The sequence below is a fragment of the Lactuca sativa genome, chromosome 9, assembly GCF_002870075.4.
Source record: "Lactuca sativa cultivar Salinas chromosome 9, Lsat_Salinas_v11, whole genome shotgun sequence".
Lineage (NCBI taxonomy): Eukaryota > Viridiplantae > Streptophyta > Magnoliopsida > Asterales > Asteraceae > Lactuca > Lactuca sativa.
Window position 1 is genome coordinate 34,591,843 of NC_056631.2, and position 17,332 is coordinate 34,609,174.

Here is a 17,332-nt window from a genome sequence, read left to right on the forward strand (position 1 = left end):
TTCCGGTTTGTTTTTGTTCCGGACATGTCCTTTTATTACCTTAATGTTTCTTTCAAATGGATAGATCCATCAGAAACATACCGGACCACATATTCTTACTTTCCTAGTAAGGTGAATGACGAAGTTAACCATAATATCAAAAAAAAAGATGGAGAAAAGTGTTTCTCTAGCAAGCACAATGTGACATGCATATCTGATTCCAAGTCATCGAGCTTTGCCACTATTATTTCTTTGCGAGAAATATAAATGAATAAAAAAAAACATAATCTGATAATAGCATCTCTTGTTGATTTATGCATTATCGATCGTATGGCAATTGGCAAAAGTGTTACATTAGCCTGTGATAGTCATGTGATTTAAGTCCAATAAGTTTAGGCTCCTTTTCACTCACCAAAGTGGAAAATGTTGAACTGTAGCCTTGTGGAACCCTTAAAACTTTAAGCGTTTGCAAAAACATGTCCCTTTCTTCTGGGATTAATGTGCAGCTTGATGCAGGAATGAGTAACTGGTCACCTTCTATTGGTTTAAGTATTGACTCTAGTTTAAAATCCAAGCTTCTGAGATCTTTGTGGGCTTTTAATCCGTCTTTGGTATTATTAGGCACGTAAAGCATTGTACCAGTAAGACTCTCACCCAAGTTCTTTTCAACATGGATGAAATCTATACAGTTTGGGATGGAGTGTAACCGCCAATACTTAAGGCGTTTATACCAAATGTTGCATTTCTTCTAGTACTCTTGTTTTCCCCTGAAGTCAAACAATCTTCTTTTGAAGCTTTCTTTTTCTTCTTACACTTCCTACCTTTTCCTTTAGAAGTTTAAGTGGCCTTCCCCTATTTATTCCATATAGATTTCACTTTGTTGTATATCTGTTCCCCACTCACAGGTTCTGGGGCATATTCAAACTCCCTCTTTCCATTGAAACCAATATTTTGACATCTGATCGGATGGTCACTGTAGCACCTGGTTCCCGATACGTATTCCTTGTAATTAATAATTCTTATTTCTTACATTTTTGCCTTGGACTCGGCGAGTTGAAGGACCAACTCGCCGAGTAGAAGTGGGATGAGACGCGGGGTCCAAGCTTTGGACTCGGCGAGTCGGTCCCCGGACCCGACGAGTAGACCCTGTTTGGGCAAAAACCCTAATCCAGATGTTTGCACCCTATTTAAACGCTCTAACTTGGCCTCCTTTGTCCCTAACACTTCCAGAGAGCTGTAGAGCGAAACCCTAGCCCCCATAATGTTCTTAAGAGTGTTCTTGGCTTTGTGAAGAAGGTTTGGAGCTTAGAAGAAGAAGGAAGAGGTTGAAGTGTGCAAGGAGGGGAGGTAGATTCGGAATCTTCACTGAGAGAAGCTTCCATTCAGGTAGAAAAGTTCTTACCTTGATCACTAGTTCATTAGATCCCCTTTTTGTCCCAAATTAGTGGTTTTCAAGCCCTAAAACCTCAAACTCCATGTATTTGTGCTCTATGTTCTGAAAGGACTTCAAATCTAGACCTTATGGACGTATTAGAAGTACAAAGTTTATGTGGTTGAAGTGGTTGAGGTCCTCATTGAGTGTATGACCTCATTAAGAGCTTGGTTTTGCCTTTTGGAGCTTATAGGGCCATGCATGCACGTAAAGTTTGCAACTTTACGTGATAAGCATGCCCTAGGAACATAGATCTATGGTTTGGAAGCGTTGCATGTCTCAGATTTGGTTTGTATGGGAAATGGGTCGAAGGGACTCGGCGAGTCCCAAAGTGGAACTCGGTGAGTTCTATGAAGATGGCCTTAGACTCGGCGAGTTGAATGAACAACTCAGCGAAACCTATGAACATTTCCTGGAACTCGACGAGTTGTTCTTCAAACTCGGCGAGTCATATGAACCGTTATTGAGTAAGAGGGGTTTAAGTGCTGAAGGTCCAACCCTTCGTATCTACACGCGGAATTAGCAATTTAACGTGTAGCAATAGTCCCAAAAACCCAAATCCTCACAAAGGATGCTCTGATGATGATTTGGAAGTGAGTGGGAGGTCTGCTCGTGGAACCTCGGCGAGTTGTTCTTGGACTCGGCGAGTCGGATCGCGAGTTGGTTCTATAATCCCAAGTAGTGAGTTGAGGGTGACTCAGTGAGTGGGAAGAGGGACTTGGCGTGTAGGACCAGGCTAGTAGGAGGAGGACTCGGCGAGTCTGTGCCATGACTCGGTGAGTCCAGTCAACTGGAAGTTGACTTTGACCAAGGAGTTGACCTTGGACCATGGGTGGGTCAGTCATTTGATCTAAGGGTATTTATGAGAGGCTAATCTATGTTTATGGATTTATAGCCGGAGGATTACCGGTGCAGCAGTTAGACTTTTGGTAGCTACTTTTCGAGGTGAGTTTCCTTCCAGTAGGAATGGGTCTAAGGCACCAAGGCCGGCCTGTATAGACGATATGATAGTATCGGAGTGTGGGCAGTGCCTGTATCTCTTAGTTGAGTCTAATGATGATATATGCTAGCGTGGTAGAATTGTTATGCTCGTTGTCTGTGTGATACTTGTATGTTATGGTTTAGTAGTGGAGTGTGGGCGAGGCCCGTATCTCCTAGATAGCGGAGTGTGGGCGAGGCCCGTATCTCCATGAGTGTGGGCGAGGCTCGTATCTCCTAGTTGTTCATTATATGATTGTATGGTATGTGGTATTATGGGGGAACTCACTAAGCTTCGTGCTTACAGTTTAGAGTTTTGGTTTCAGGTACCTCTTCAGCGAAGTGGAAGGAGCTGGCACGGTAGCGGCACATCATACACACCCCTTGTTTTTCCGCACTATGAGATTGTTCTGGGATTTGTACTCTGACACTATGGTTGATTCCATGTTTTGGTTTTCAGACACGTAATATGTTTTAAGAAACGATATGAACGAATGTTGTTTATTTTCAAATGTTTTACAAAATGTTTAATTAAAAATGAAATTTTTGGCTGTGAAAATTGGGTCGTTACAGTCACATAGAAGATAGTGCCTATGACCAACATAACTTTGTTTCTTTAATGTAGTAAGTCTAATAGAATTAGTATTTTTCCGACACACTACGCAACCTTTGTACCCATTATATGGGCATCTACATAGTACACCCAAAGCAGGGTAATCGTTTATGGTTGATATATGCATATCTACATATATATTTTTTACATCATATCTTAATATTTTTAGTTATATTTATGTTTATTATAGAACAAAAGGTACTTATTATGTTTAATATATGTTATGTAGCGTAAAATACATGCTCGAAAGCTGGAAGCAGGAAAATGCAACCTTTTCAGCACACCAACGTCCACCGCCACTCCCCTCCACTATGCCGGCCATCTTCTCCATTTTTCCATATCACCGTTTTCCCAACACACCTTTACCATATATTTCATATGGGTCCTATTCCTCTTCCTCTCAATCTATTTACTTTGCTTATTTAATATGTTCAGTAGCCAAAAATGGGGTCTTTTCATTAGTGTTAAAAATTGTATATCATCTATGTCGTGTTGATTATTTAGGGTTGCCTCTTTATCTTTTACCTTTGCATTTCTGTTAGTTTTGCCTTTGAAGCAACTAATAAAATATCTATTTTTTTGTTTCAAACATATTATATCAACAAAGCTAAATTGAAACCACTATTAATTTACTTTAATAAATTTTCATTAAAATATAGTATTCTTTAAGGTTATTAAATGCTTGCATCCAGTTATAACATTGTACTTCTAAAGTACATTGCTATTTAGGCTATGAAAATTAATCGACTTCACCTAACATAGCATTGTACTTTTAAATGACAAAAAAGGCTTAAATTCTTAAAGTAGATTGAAATTTAGGGCGTGTTTGGCACGGAGCTTTTGGAAGCGTTTGAGAGCTTCTAGCTTCTAGCTTTTGATAAAACGCTCTAATTTAAACAAAAAGCTTTGTTTGGTAGTAGGAGCGTTTAGCTTTTAGTTTTAACAAAACGCTCCGATTCTAAAAGCTACTTCATGTAGCGTTTAGCAAAACGCTCCTGGGCTTTTGAAATCAATTTCCATAATTACCCTTAAAAATATATTTATATATTTATATATTTTTAATCAATTGTCCTTTTATGTAATTTTATATATTTCAAAAGCTTCCAGCTACTTTTTCCAAACATACATATAACAAATAAAAGCTACAGCTTCCGGCTACAAACTACCAACTACCTGCTACACGCTACCAGCTACCTGATACCAGATAACCGCTACCCGCTTCCAGCTAACAGCTACTTTTGCCAAACACACTCTTACGCCTTGTTCCCGAGTTTTTTTGTAAATTCATTAAAAAAAAGGGAAGAAAAATTTTGACTGAAAGAAAGGGAGGTGAAGGAAAATATTCAATATTTTGTGTTCCCGAGTTCGAAGGAAATGAAAGGAAAGGAGAGGAAATTTTTTAGTTTTTGTGTTCCCGAGTTAGGAGAAAAAAGAAAATAAAACTTAAAATTTTTCTTCCCCTCACTTTCTTCCCAAATCCGCCCAATTTGGAAGGAAAATATGACTCCAAAATCCTTCCCCTCCCCTCACTTTCCTTCCATTAATGAAACTCGAGAACACGATTTTCTTTCGACACCCCTCACTTTTCCTCCGTATCCTCCCATTTCTCTTCTTAAGTAGAACTCGGGAACAAGGCGTTAATGTCAAAAGTGACGTTCTCAATATTCCTATTCATAGTAAACTTACTATGAAAAGTTACCTAAAAGCAACATGCTTTATCATAGTAAATGTATTTTATCAATTGTTTTCCTTATAAATGCATGTATGTGCCTCATCCTTCCATTTTTAAAGGAACAACGATTGTTTATATCAACCTATTTCCAATTTTCTTTCTATTACAACAACCTCTTTTTTTATTACATTGTCCTACTTCCAAAAATAAAGAATTTATATAGAGTACCGAACAGGTTCTAGAATCAATATGTTCTTTAATTTATCTTCAAATTTAACATTAATGTCTTGTTTTTTTCATTAGAAAAGTTGACATGGTTGTAAAGGAAGAGTTAACAACCAGTTTTCTTGCTCTTTGTTTCTCAACACATACATATACATACACACACACATATATATATATATATATATATATATATATATATATATATATATATATATATATATATATATATATATATATATATATATATAATAATTGGTTGAATTTTGTATATTTCTAATATTGCACAGATGCATGATGGAAGAGTCTCAACACACAAAAACACACATAAAGTTTGTTTTTATTCAATTTTGTGCATTTATTTACATTTATGTCTTCTTTTATTTATTTAATCCGGTAACTTTATTGTTTTAAGATGGAAGAAATTTTTCTTTTATCTATTTAATTTGTTAACTTTATGGTTTTAGGGTGGAAAAATTAGCTATGACGAATTTGAAGCAATAATGAAGGCAGGAACTAAATTGAAGAAAACATCTTGAGATTATTTAAGAAAGGGATAAAATAATTTGATATTGTCTTAAAATTGTTCAAATATGGTTCTACATCAAGCGAACATAAAAATGTATTTATGTTGCAAATTAATAATCCATGTCAAGATATGAAGAAAACTTTTTTTTCTGTCTGATTGTATGTTTAAGTTCTAATCAATTGCAAGAGTACTTGAGATCTTTGTTTTTTCGATAAGTTGTATCGTTTTGAGTTGTAAATATGAGATCTCCTTGTTTACGATAATGTATATTGTTTAGGGTTTAAATTGTTTATTTGTTGTTATAGATATGTTGTCATCATCGGTATACTAATTTATGGGGATGAATATTTTCATAATATGTGTTGATATGGTAGTCGTTATTATTTATCATATTTACAAACGTAAAATATAATTCGCAATAATATAAAACTAATACTGTTAATATCATAATTTTTTAAATTTCAATCGATTAAATTTAATTAAAGAGATCATTACTTAAATTTTCAATTAATCATTATATTATTATGAAATCAATGACAAAAACATATATATATTATTAATAATTAATTTTTTTATTATCATTGCTCAATAATTAAGCTATAATTTGATTATTTTTTTAAAAAAATTTCTCGTTGGTAGTGTTCACACATTATAACTTTAACTAATTGTGAGACTCATCTATTACATGTGTTAATTTAAAAAAAAAAAAAAGTTAAATATAAAGGTTAACTTTGAGAGCTTTAAATTTATAAGAAAATAAGAAAAAGGTAATAAATTATTATAATGGAAATGTTTTTTATCTAAATTTAAACAAATAATTTAAATTAATAAAAGAAACGAATGAGCTATAACTTTGTGAATTTTGAAATTAAAAGGTAAGTTCATTAATAGAAAAATCAAAAAATAACATATGAAAAAAATTAATTCAAAATAACCATAAAATGACATTTGACAGAACGTGATGTGAGTATGTCCATGCATTTGACAGAACGTGACAAGTGAAAAAAAAATTATTTATTAAAGAGATTAAGTATAGGGATATTTATAAAAGGGTGAGATAGTAATTCTCAACGTATGTGAGTATGTCCATGCATTTAAAAGTGCAACAGTTTGTGCACATCCCTCCACATGTACCGTGAGTATCTTAAATTCATTGTGCAAATTAATTGACTCATGCAAGTTTTGTTGTTTCAGACCAATATGACCATTAACTCCCCATTTTATTATTTTATTATTTTACATCTTTTCTTAATCTAACAGCAAGACATTAATCTCCGATCACAAAATTAAACACCAAAATTGAACAAAAAAACAGGAATTTCCCCTGAGGTTTGATGACCTCTGATTTACATAGCAGAAACATAGGAGGGATTGATCTGAGCGGAGAGAGGGAACAAAGAGGAGAAGGATCAAGAACACGAAAAAAGGGACGAATCAAGATAGAGAAAGAACTGGAGAAGCCATTTCCGACGTTGCATGTCGTTAATTACAATGGCAGAAACCAGGTGCAAACAACTACATTGTCATGATCAGTACGTTGATAATTATTGTGTAAAGAAACAATCAAATCCAAGAAGGGATGTTTAATTTTTTTATGCATAAACATTGAAACCGACAAAAAGTCTAGGAACAAATTAAATTTATAAATTCATGATCGTCCTTACATTTACATCTGCGCGACATGAAGGCATGGGAGGCAACCGTGAGGAAAACACACGCTGCAAGACGACAAGCTAGCAATATCTTCAGTTCATCCCCCGTTGCAAACATGGATGAAGAAGATGAGATTCATGCTGCAGGAGAGGTGTTTCATGCTGAACGTTATCTCCCAAACGGAGATTACTACACAGGTCACTGGTTGGATAACTTTCCTCATGGTTTTGGCAAATACTGGTGGACCGATGGATGCATGTATGTGGGAGACTGGTATCGTGGAAAAACCATGGGAAAAGGCACCTTCAGTTGGCCTTCAGGAGCCAACTATCAAGGCGAATTTAAAAGCGGGTATATGGATGGAGAAGGGATCTATACAGGGCCAAATGGAGATACTTATAAAGGGTCATGGGTTATGAACTTGAAACATGGACATGGGGTGAAGGAATACACTAATGGGGATATATATGATGGGGAATGGTGTGGAGGGTTACAAGAAGGAAATGGTAAGTATCAATGGAAAGATGGGAATTGCTACGATGGAGAATGGAAGAATGGAATGATGTCTGGAATGGGAAAACTGGTTTGGAGTAACGGGAACACGTTTGAGGGGTTATGGGATGATGGCATACCGAGTGGGCATGGGAGATTCAAGTGGGCTGATGGGAGTTTTTATGAAGGTAATTGGAGTAAGGATGCTGCAGAGCAAAATGGTGATTATCATCCATCTGATGATAATTCTAAAGATGAACATAAAGACTGGTCTCAAGAACAAGTTTATGAAGTTGATCTTAAGGAATGTGAAATATGTCCTCTTGATAAGGTCCCGATCTTGCCATCTCACAAGAAACTAGCAGTTTGGAGATCGACAAAGGGCAGCAGTAGCACTGCTAGTACTAGTGACACTGCACCTAGGTCCAGACGAATGTCCATTGATGGAAGCAGCTTCGATGTGAGTACTGTTGAAGAAGCAAATTTAAAGGCAAGAGATGATACGTCATTTTCATCACCATCACCTAGTAATTCGTCAGTAGAAGCAAGTCCAATACAAATCCCCAAAGTCGTAAAGAAACAAGGAGATATCATATCCAAAGGACATAAGAACTATGAACTGATGCTCAATTTGCAACTAGGAATCAGGTTATATTTTGAAGTCTTGTGCTTTATTATTTATTTCCTCTTTTCAGCCTTTCATGGTTTGGATTAATCTGATGAAAATGATGTTGCATGTAGGCATTCGGTAGGAAGACCGGGTCCCACTCCCTCATTAGACTTAAAGCCGTCAGCTTTCAATCCAAAGGAGAAGGTATGGACGAGATTCCCACCAGAGGGATCCAAATACACCCCTCCACACCAATCTTGTGAATTCAAATGGAAGGATTACTGCCCATTGGTCTTCAGGTAACGTCCAATAAATAATTTTACTTCTTTTTACTTAAATTTTCCTTTTGTATATATATATCCAGACATAAACATATCATTTCGATGTTATATATGTACTCGTATAGGACATTAAGGATGTTGTTTAAGGTAGATGCAGCTGAATATATGCTATCTATGTGTGGGAATGATTCCCTTCGAGAGCTCTCCTCACCAGGGAAGAGTGGAAGCTTCTTCTACCTGAGTTATGATGATCGGTACATGATCAAGACCATTAAAAAAGCTGAAGTCAAAGTGAGATTCTTATTTCCAATACGATGAACAATGTTGATCAACTTTCACTTCCATTTTTGGATTAATTAACAAATGTGTATCATTAATTAGGTGATTCTAAGGATGCTTTCTGCTTACTTCAATCATTTCCGACAATACGAAAACACTTTATTGACAAAATTCTTTGGACTGCATTGTGTGAGGTTAACTGGTGCTGCTCAAAGGAAGGTATGATCCAACACCAATGAGTCAATGACTTGTATCTTGGGATGCTATATATTAGGTGTTAAAAAAAATTAATAATAAGTTAAATAACTTAGGTACGTTTCATTATTATGGGAAATCTTTTCTGCACAAATCACACCATTCATAGACGCTTCGACTTAAAAGGGTCTTCCCTTGGTCGCCTTACGGATAAGCCCGAGTCGGAAATAGAGGCAACCACTATACTTAAAGATCTTGATCTCAAGTACTTTTTCCGATTACCAAAAACATGGAACGAAGAATTCAGAAGGTACGAAATACAACAAAATTAATGCGCCATTGTTAAAATTTTAAAAAGTTTTAGAATTTGTTCATGGATAGATATCATTGATAAAATGTATGTGCAGGCAAATAGAGAAGGACAGTGATTTCCTGGAGCAGGAGAGAATAATGGATTATAGTCTCTTGGTTGGTCTTCACTTCAGAGAACCGTCGCACTTGACACCTGTTGGTAATCACTCTTCTCCTTTTCACTTCAATAGAATTCGGGTTTGGAGCTCCATATCATGTTTGTTTAATTATCATATATCTTTCAACTTGTTTAATTTGCAGGTGATGGCACAGTAGAGGACTCATATTCTGCGGCTGATATGGACAAACTTCTTTCAGACCCATCTGGGTAAAACAATTGGTTTTATTTAAATTAACATGTTAGTTTAAGTAATAGATTTAGGTTTGCACATTGAGTTTGCTTAATTCCGTGTATAATTGCAGACACCAGTTGGGAATTGGCATGCAAGCACGAATTGAAAAGATGGAGAGGACGATAGAGACAGAACTGATAGGGGAAGCAACCGGGGAGTGTTATGATGTTGTAATGTTTTTCGGAATCATAGACATACTTCAAGACTATGACATTACCAAGAAACTCGAGCATGCTTACAAGTCCATGCATTACGACCCTACCTCAATATCAGCTGTTGATCCCCGACAATATGCCAAACGTTTTCATGATTTTATACTCACGATTTTCAAGGAAGATGATCAATAGAAAGGAAAAATTAAGAATCTTTGTACAGATATACGTCTTGTCTATTTCTCTAAATCATATTACGTACTTACCCAAGGCAGGCAGAAGGAGTACCATGTAGAATTAAGTAGCTTCTTTAGTTTCTATAGTGTACAATGTGTTGCCATCTAAGTACTTGTTTGTTGTACAATCCATTTCATGAACAATTCCGTATTTCTTTCGGAAACAATTATGTACATGTGAAATTTTGGTGTAGAAATAAATTAAATGACTTTGCAAGGAATAATTTGCCACGTTCTTTGAGCCAAGACGCTACTACACTTGCACATGTTGTACAATATGGTGTGTCTATTGACATTGACACCAACCATGGCACACCATGATTGTTGTCAACTTAATTTAGTGTCATCACTCATTTTGGTGTGATTGGAATTTATAATACCAAAGGATCAAATTGTGATCTAATGCAAGTCAGCTCGTGTCAAGTGCATACTTGTATAAATTGAGTTTGATCTCAAACACGACGAAATTAACACAGGTCAAAAGGGTCACGCCAAGACGTGCAATTTACCCCAACCTACATGGACGATTTATGTAATTTAGTCAATGTTTCATTTACTTTTCCAAATTATAGAAAATAGTATTTATTATAAATCTCACTAGTTTCATACACAATGCCAAGTAGTACTTCCCTCATGCCCATATCAAAAAACTACAGAAAATATATATTAAAAAAAGGATCGAATACAACAGTTGCATCATGTTCATACAGATTTATAAATATGGTATAACACAACAGACCAATTATACCATACCCATAGAACAATATGATACATCATTATATTTCGATACCAAAAACCCTATTTTACAACAGCCACGTTATTTCTTCAAAACCAAAAAGCTTCGGTTTCATTTAGACTTCAACACCTATCCTTTCAGCAATCTACATTAGCAAATAAACCATTTCATACATACGTATTATAATGTTTGATTTTATATATAAGTCGTTAAGAACTAAATAACCATAAAATACAAGAATAAAATTGACATTTTGTTACATACCTCCTTAAAGGAATGGACATCGCTTCCCCAAAGCCAAGCATCACAGCCCGCATCTCGGGCACCCCATATATCGTTTCTACGGTCATCGCCTACGTGGACGGCATCTTCCGGTTCTACCCCTAATAACTCACATGCTTTTAGAAATATCATAGGATTTGGTTTCTCTGCTGCAACCTATAGAACAAAAGCCATTATTAATATCTCAGTTCATTAAGACCCCGTTTGGTATGGAGGACTGGACTGGAACAGACAGGACAAGACAAGACAGAACATATTATACTGTGTTTTGCCTGCATTGGGACGTGGACACAGACTGATTGCACCGACTGATGTCAATGGGACAAAAATTGGATCTCTCTGTCCCTATCATTAAAGATAGTCCTACAAAGTTTGTCTAGTCCTATCCTGTGTAACAAATGGGGCCCACCACCAACAGAAGTTAATTAAATATGTCACTTACTTCAGCTGAAACAGCCAAGGCATCGAACCAGTGATCACATTTTAGGGCACGCAGAAGAGGTCTTAAACGTGTGTCAAAGTTCGAAACAATTGCCAATTTTACACCGGCTTTTTTCAGAGCTTTGAACACCTTCTCAGCATTTGGATCACAGAGATGCCATGCCTTTTGATGAGAAACAAATCATTGTTAGATGTATAATTGCAGTGTGTATGTATATGATAAAATGAAATGTACCTTTTCAGTGGTGTAATAATTATAAAGCTCCTCGAAGTATTGAGAGTTAGAACAGCCTGTTGATGAACTAACTATATGTTGCCAGAAAGGTCTTCCATCATCTACGTATCTGTGTGTTTGTGAAGCAAAGTAAGTCTATCACTTCCATCTTGAGCATTAAATGCTTAACAGAAATTGGGTTGTTTAATTTCTTTACACTGATTTCATTCTATATTTTACTCCGTTGAATCTTGTTGCTTCATTAAATCAAGAGCCATCGCCATTAATTCTTGATGGTTTACGAGAATCAACAAAATCTTATCTCATAGTTTTGGGCTCATTTGATCAGTAAATAATTTTTCCATTGACGGTTTTAACTATTAAATAAACTTTTAGCATCAAAATGCAAATTTAGTAAATGTACAGAAATCAATAAATGCTAAAAGGTTACCTGAGACGAGATCTGCCCCATGGTTGCTCATATGCTCTCCTGTATCTCTTCAGAATCTCATCTTCACTAAATTCCACTCCGTATTTCTCCCCAATCTGCCTATAAATCTACAATTACAACCAAATTCAGTGGATCCTCCTAAAATGAAGAACAAATTAACGGTTTCCCAAAAAAATAACGAGAATCGAGCAAATTATCAATTAAATCGACACATCGATCCTACGAATTTGAATTTCGGATGATACACACGGAGACTGACCTGAGCCATGGGCTGAGAAGGGATAACGAGGGTGCCAACGGCGTCCACCAACAGTGCTTTATGAGTGATTCCACCATGGAGCGTTTTTCTGTAATTTTCGTAATCTTTCAAACCGAATAACCGAGAATCCGCCTCTGATTCAAGGGAAGCCACTGCCGAAGAGTACGAGCTGTACCCCGAACCCAAACCCAAAAACGTGGTTACGCGATTCGTTGATACAACGCCATTAGAGGAGAAGAGGCGAGTGAATGTTGTCATGCGAGACGCCATTAGAGGGTTAATTAATATTCACCGACCTTCATTTGAGTTCAGACATCACGGCGTAGAAATTGATCGTTGGTATGAAGATGATTTCCAAGAGATGCAATTTGGTTCTTGGCCTAATTTTTTCGTTCGCTTTGATTCAAGGTAAATGGAGCTGTGGTTTAGAAAGGAGGAGAGATAGGTGAATAACTGTTGCATAAATGACCGTTGACCCCTTTGTGATTGCGATTTTTAACCATTATACCCCACAATTTTATTTTTTATTTTTTGTAGTACATAACAATTAACAAGGTATTGAAAGTTTAAAATTTAAATAATGAGAAGACTTTACTTTATACACGAGAGGGCTCCTAGTTTCCCTCCACCTTACCAACATCTGCCCTTCCACATCAAAGTCGTATACTCCCCAGGGTGATTCCGTGGGAAGAAGATCTATAAAAAAGGAAAAATGAGAGAAAAAAGAAGAAAGGAAATGTGATAGATCGTGGTAAGTTGTGGTCAACAGCAAGAGAAGTCCTGGTCATGGCACGAGGTCATCACCATGAGGCCTTCATAAGGCTATCCAGAGTGGGATAGAAAACCACACGTGGAAGGCTTATGTGGCATGCAAAAGATTAGTGAACACCACCCCAAGGACTATGGCTTGGGTGTGGCGTGAGTGCAAAGACGCATCAAGACAGCCAATAAGAAATAAGGAGGAGTAGCAAACGTCGCTTTCACCAATTTTCTCCTTAATTGATGTTACACATATGGTCCCTAAAAAATATTCTTTTGTATCTCATTATATCCTTAAAAAAATAAGAAAAATTAATATTATGGAATGGTAATCATTTCCAATGTCTAGTGGGTTGGTGGTGAAGCTAACGTGGCGCAGAGGTGACACCACTTTTTCGATGGGTTGGTAGTGACCACTCCCCATTGTCTAATTGTTTTCACGATGGTTTTCCTCCTCCAACTCATCACCATAAAACTTTCATGTTATCCATACCAAAAGATTTGATGATAATACATCATTTATCTAGGAAAACGATATAAAATATAATTAACCTTTAAACGATTATTTAGAGTCCATTTGTTTCTAAATTTTGAAATTCTAAAACAAAAAGCAATATCAAAATTAAAAAAATAAAAATAAAAATTTAATGTAAATTTTAAATTTAAGTTCTAAATAATTTACCTCTATTTGTGTTTCATATTCGTTAACTTTCATACTTTGTGTGGAATAATGCGTGAAAGGGTGAAAAAGAGGGGTTTAAGATTTAAACTTCTAGAATTTTAAAATTTTAAAAATAAATCATGATAACAGAATTAATTAATGGACTTTATATGTGAGCATAGTTTGACAAATGAAGAATCAAATTTCCTGTCACACAAATTATTACTACATTAGACATTGTTGACAAATTTCAATAAAAACAAGTTAAATCAGATTGTATTTTATTATAATGGAGTTGCAACCTTTTTTTAAAAAAAAACTCTGTTAAAAGATAAATATTAATAATATAACTTTTAATTTTAATTTAATAACTGGATTTTTTTAAAACAAAAATAAAGTTCTGTTTCTTTGTACTAAACTATTATTAGCATGTCCCAAAATAAAAAATCACTAAGATATTGGTTATATTCGTGTGCAATTTGTCCTTACATATATGTATGTACCTAGATATACCCAAATAGATATAAAATGATGTCGAGTTAATTAACAACTAAATTATTTGTTTGTTTATTAACATAATTCATAAAGTAAATTAGCGAATTTGAAACTAAAATCATTTAAATCGTTGTTTGGTTCAAGGAAAGGGAATTTTAAATCTAAGAATTTTAATATAAGACAGTTTGAAGGATTTATAAATCATTCTACCATGAGGTTTAAAAAATTCTTTATTTTATGTTTGTGTTCTGGTTGCCATCGCCTTTTTTCCGAATCCATTCTATAAGGATTCTGGGTTTAAAAACCACTAGTGAAGCAACGCACCATGTTGCATGGTGATGCAATTTCAAATATATGATGATCACAACTAACAACATAAGAATATTAAGATGCTACATCCGTTCCGTTTGGACCCTTTGAAATCCCTAATGCCAACTTCTATTCCCATTCGGTCGAATGATACCCCTCAAAACCTCACAAGTCGCAACCCAAATTAAAACTTAGAAAGTTGTCTCATTCATTCTAAACATAGCCCAAATTATACAAACCAATTATCACCATCAATATGACATCTAATATAAAGTTTGTTATGCATCTAGATTATTTTAACCTTCTTTTGGTTTACATATGTAACACCCATAGAATGATACTGGCATTTTTTATTTTTTTATGATTTAATACCCATTGTTTAATTATATATATATATATTAAAATTTTGTTCCCTTATGAAAAATAAACTTGCATGTTTTTTATCAACTTTATCTCTTATTTTTTAACCATTTTGATATTTTTTGTCATTTCAATCACAAATTTTACATTTTTTAGGAAACTTTTAATATTCAAAGTTTTGTCACAGAACTTTAAGTAATTGACAATTTTGATCCCTTTTCTAAAAGCTTGTTAATTCCAACCCTTTTAATTCTTTAATTATTTTGACACTTTTGGTCCTTACAGTCAAAACTTTTACATTTTTTCATAAAAAACACAAAAACGGTCTGGGACGAAGCCCAGGTTTTTCCGGTAGTTGTTTATTATTATTATTATTATTATTATTATTATTATTATTATTATTATTATTATTATTATGAATGCAATTGTAGCAATAATAAGATACAAATGTATGAAATGTATAATTAAAGATGATGTAGTGTGGATATACAATGTCATTAACAAGGTACATTTGAAGTATGTTGTTATTATTTTATTTTTATATAATTGACGGAGATATATGATAATTAGACGATTAAGGATTACAAAAAAAAAAAAAAAAAAAAAAAAAAAAAAAAAAAAGTTACAGTGGAGCTGAGAAATCATTTCTCTGAATGAAAATCACCCAATTTTGATCATTGACATGGATGGATTAGATCTTGTTCTTATGATTGGGCATTAATTTACATGTTTGTAGCATTACTAAACAGTTTAGTAATGTTATTGATGCTGGAATATTAGGATATCTTAAACACCTAGGAGAATAAGAGGTTTTGACCGGGTTTAGGACTACAAAATTGTTCTTTTTCTGTTCTATGTCAACCTGGTTTATGATAATATATAGTATTATTTTTCTTACAAGCATAGTCAGTTATAAACAATATTTTTTTTAAAAAGTGGTATAAAGGTTTCTCAATGTGATGAACTATTTCATAATCTAAAAGGGTGTTTGGTTTAACTTTTGAGGAGCAAAAGTCATTTTTGTAAAAGGATTTTTTATAAAAGTTGTTTTTTAAAATGTGTTTGGATTAACTTTTGAGAAGAAAAAATCAAAAGTTGTTTTTAAAAAGTGTTTGGTTTAACTTTTACATGTAAAATGACTAAAAAAAGACATACTTACATATTTATATTGATTAGGGTAGTTTGGGGTATAAAGGTAATTTAAGTTCTAAGTGGTTGAAAAGTTACAAAAGTCACGTCTAGGTGACTTTTCAAAAGACTCAATTTTCTTCTGTTTAAAAAGTTGATTTTAAAAGTCATGTTCATTTTATCAAATATTTTTTACCTTCTCAATTTTTAGGAAAAGATAAAAATGAAAAATTACTTTAAAAAATAAAAGAAACACCCTCTAAGAAAAACGAATCATTTTTGCTCCGGGAATCAATTCTTGGACTAAGGAACATAAAATTACTTGATATGTCAATGTTCTTCGGCCATCACCCCAAGTTCAAAACGTTCATCGGTAGATCGCGAAATGAAAAATAAAAACATACTTGATACTTGTCACCAATGACCTCTCGGACTTTATTTAAGAAAGTCTCTTCAGTCTTCTCAAACATCAAAAAATTTAGTAGACCGGAATTTTTTGACTTGTATATTGAGAACTATATATTTAATCGTTTCATAGTGTATATAAATTTTCGCAACTAGATATTACAAAATAAGTGATTGCATTGGAAAAGTTATTTCTAGTTTATAATTAAGAAAAATGGATACTTTTCATATTTCTAAATAATAAAAATAATCTAGTTATTTTTTTCAAATTTAACGTTCTAGAAACTAATTGCAAGACAAATAAAACAATAGGAATATTTAAAAAAATAATAAAAAATAAATAAAAAATAAAAGCAACCAGAACCAAATAAAAAGAAAAAGAAAAAGAAAGCATAATGACGAACTTGTCATTCACTCGAAAGTTAATTCTAAATTGAGATAAGATATTTATTTTTCGTAACAGGATAAAAAGATAGACGACTCCGTATGGGTTATGTCGTGATCATCTAGTCTGCAGAATTGTTCTGAGCAATACGGACACAACCATCTACGTGGCATCCCATGAAAACCACATTCGTCTTCTACTTATCAAAAGTCCAAATTGTATAGATAGCACACCAGTTGATATCCCTCATACACAAAATAACCTTTCTTTTATAAAGCCAAAATTGTACAAAACTAAAATTAACGATGATGTATTAAAATAAAGAGAAATTGATTAAACTAACAATTATAAATGACTAACTTAATTAAAAAATAATCAATTTTTTTAATATTTGGAAAAATTACTATCTTTTTTGGAATA

The 17,332-nt window shown here is 34.1% G+C and overlaps 2 protein-coding genes across 2 annotated transcripts; one reads left to right on the plus strand and one right to left on the minus strand.

The window, feature by feature from the left end:
* Nucleotides 1–6,706: 6,706 nt before the first annotated feature.
* On the plus strand, nt 6,707–10,312 carry LOC111879391 (phosphatidylinositol 4-phosphate 5-kinase 6). Its single transcript, XM_023875834.3, has 8 exons — nt 6,707–8,218; nt 8,312–8,479; nt 8,587–8,752; nt 8,843–8,959; nt 9,052–9,245; nt 9,343–9,446; nt 9,548–9,614; nt 9,710–10,312. The coding sequence occupies exons 1-8, from the start codon at nt 7,107–7,109 to the stop codon at nt 9,984–9,986; spliced, it is 2,205 nt and encodes a 734-aa protein (XP_023731602.1). The 5' UTR covers nt 6,707–7,106; the 3' UTR covers nt 9,987–10,312.
* Nucleotides 10,313–10,667: 355 nt separating this feature from the next.
* Nucleotides 10,668–13,244, minus strand: LOC111879390 (uncharacterized). The gene is made up of 7 exons (XM_023875833.3): nt 13,006–13,244; nt 12,411–12,828; nt 12,152–12,258; nt 11,722–11,830; nt 11,488–11,649; nt 11,028–11,201; nt 10,668–10,908 (listed from the first exon to the last, which is right to left on the minus strand). Exons 2-7 carry the CDS (start codon nt 12,678–12,680, stop codon nt 10,879–10,881), a joined length of 852 nt encoding a protein of 283 aa, XP_023731601.1. The 5' UTR covers nt 12,681–12,828; nt 13,006–13,244; the 3' UTR covers nt 10,668–10,878.
* Between the last annotated feature and the right edge of the window lie 4,088 nt (nt 13,245–17,332).

Bases quoted from the DNA above. Each gene is read 5' to 3' on its own strand.
- LOC111879390 (XM_023875833.3), bottom strand. From the start codon at position 12,680: ATGGCGTCTCGCATGACAACATTCACTCGCCTCTTCTCCTCTAATGGC. The intron at 11,831-12,151 runs GTAACCTTTTAG...ACAAACACACAG, and splicing joins TGGGGCAGATCTCGTCTCAG to ATACGTAGATGATGGAAGAC. The intron at 11,202-11,487 runs GTAAGTGACATA...TTTGTTCTATAG, and splicing joins CCTTGGCTGTTTCAGCTGAA to GTTGCAGCAGAGAAACCAAA.
- LOC111879391 (XM_023875834.3), top strand. From the start codon at position 7,107: ATGAAGGCATGGGAGGCAACCGTGAGGAAAACACACGCTGCAAGACGA. The intron at 8,219-8,311 runs GTTATATTTTGA...TGTTGCATGTAG, and splicing joins AATTTGCAACTAGGAATCAG to GCATTCGGTAGGAAGACCGG. The intron at 9,246-9,342 runs GTACGAAATACA...ATGTATGTGCAG, and splicing joins TGGAACGAAGAATTCAGAAG to GCAAATAGAGAAGGACAGTG.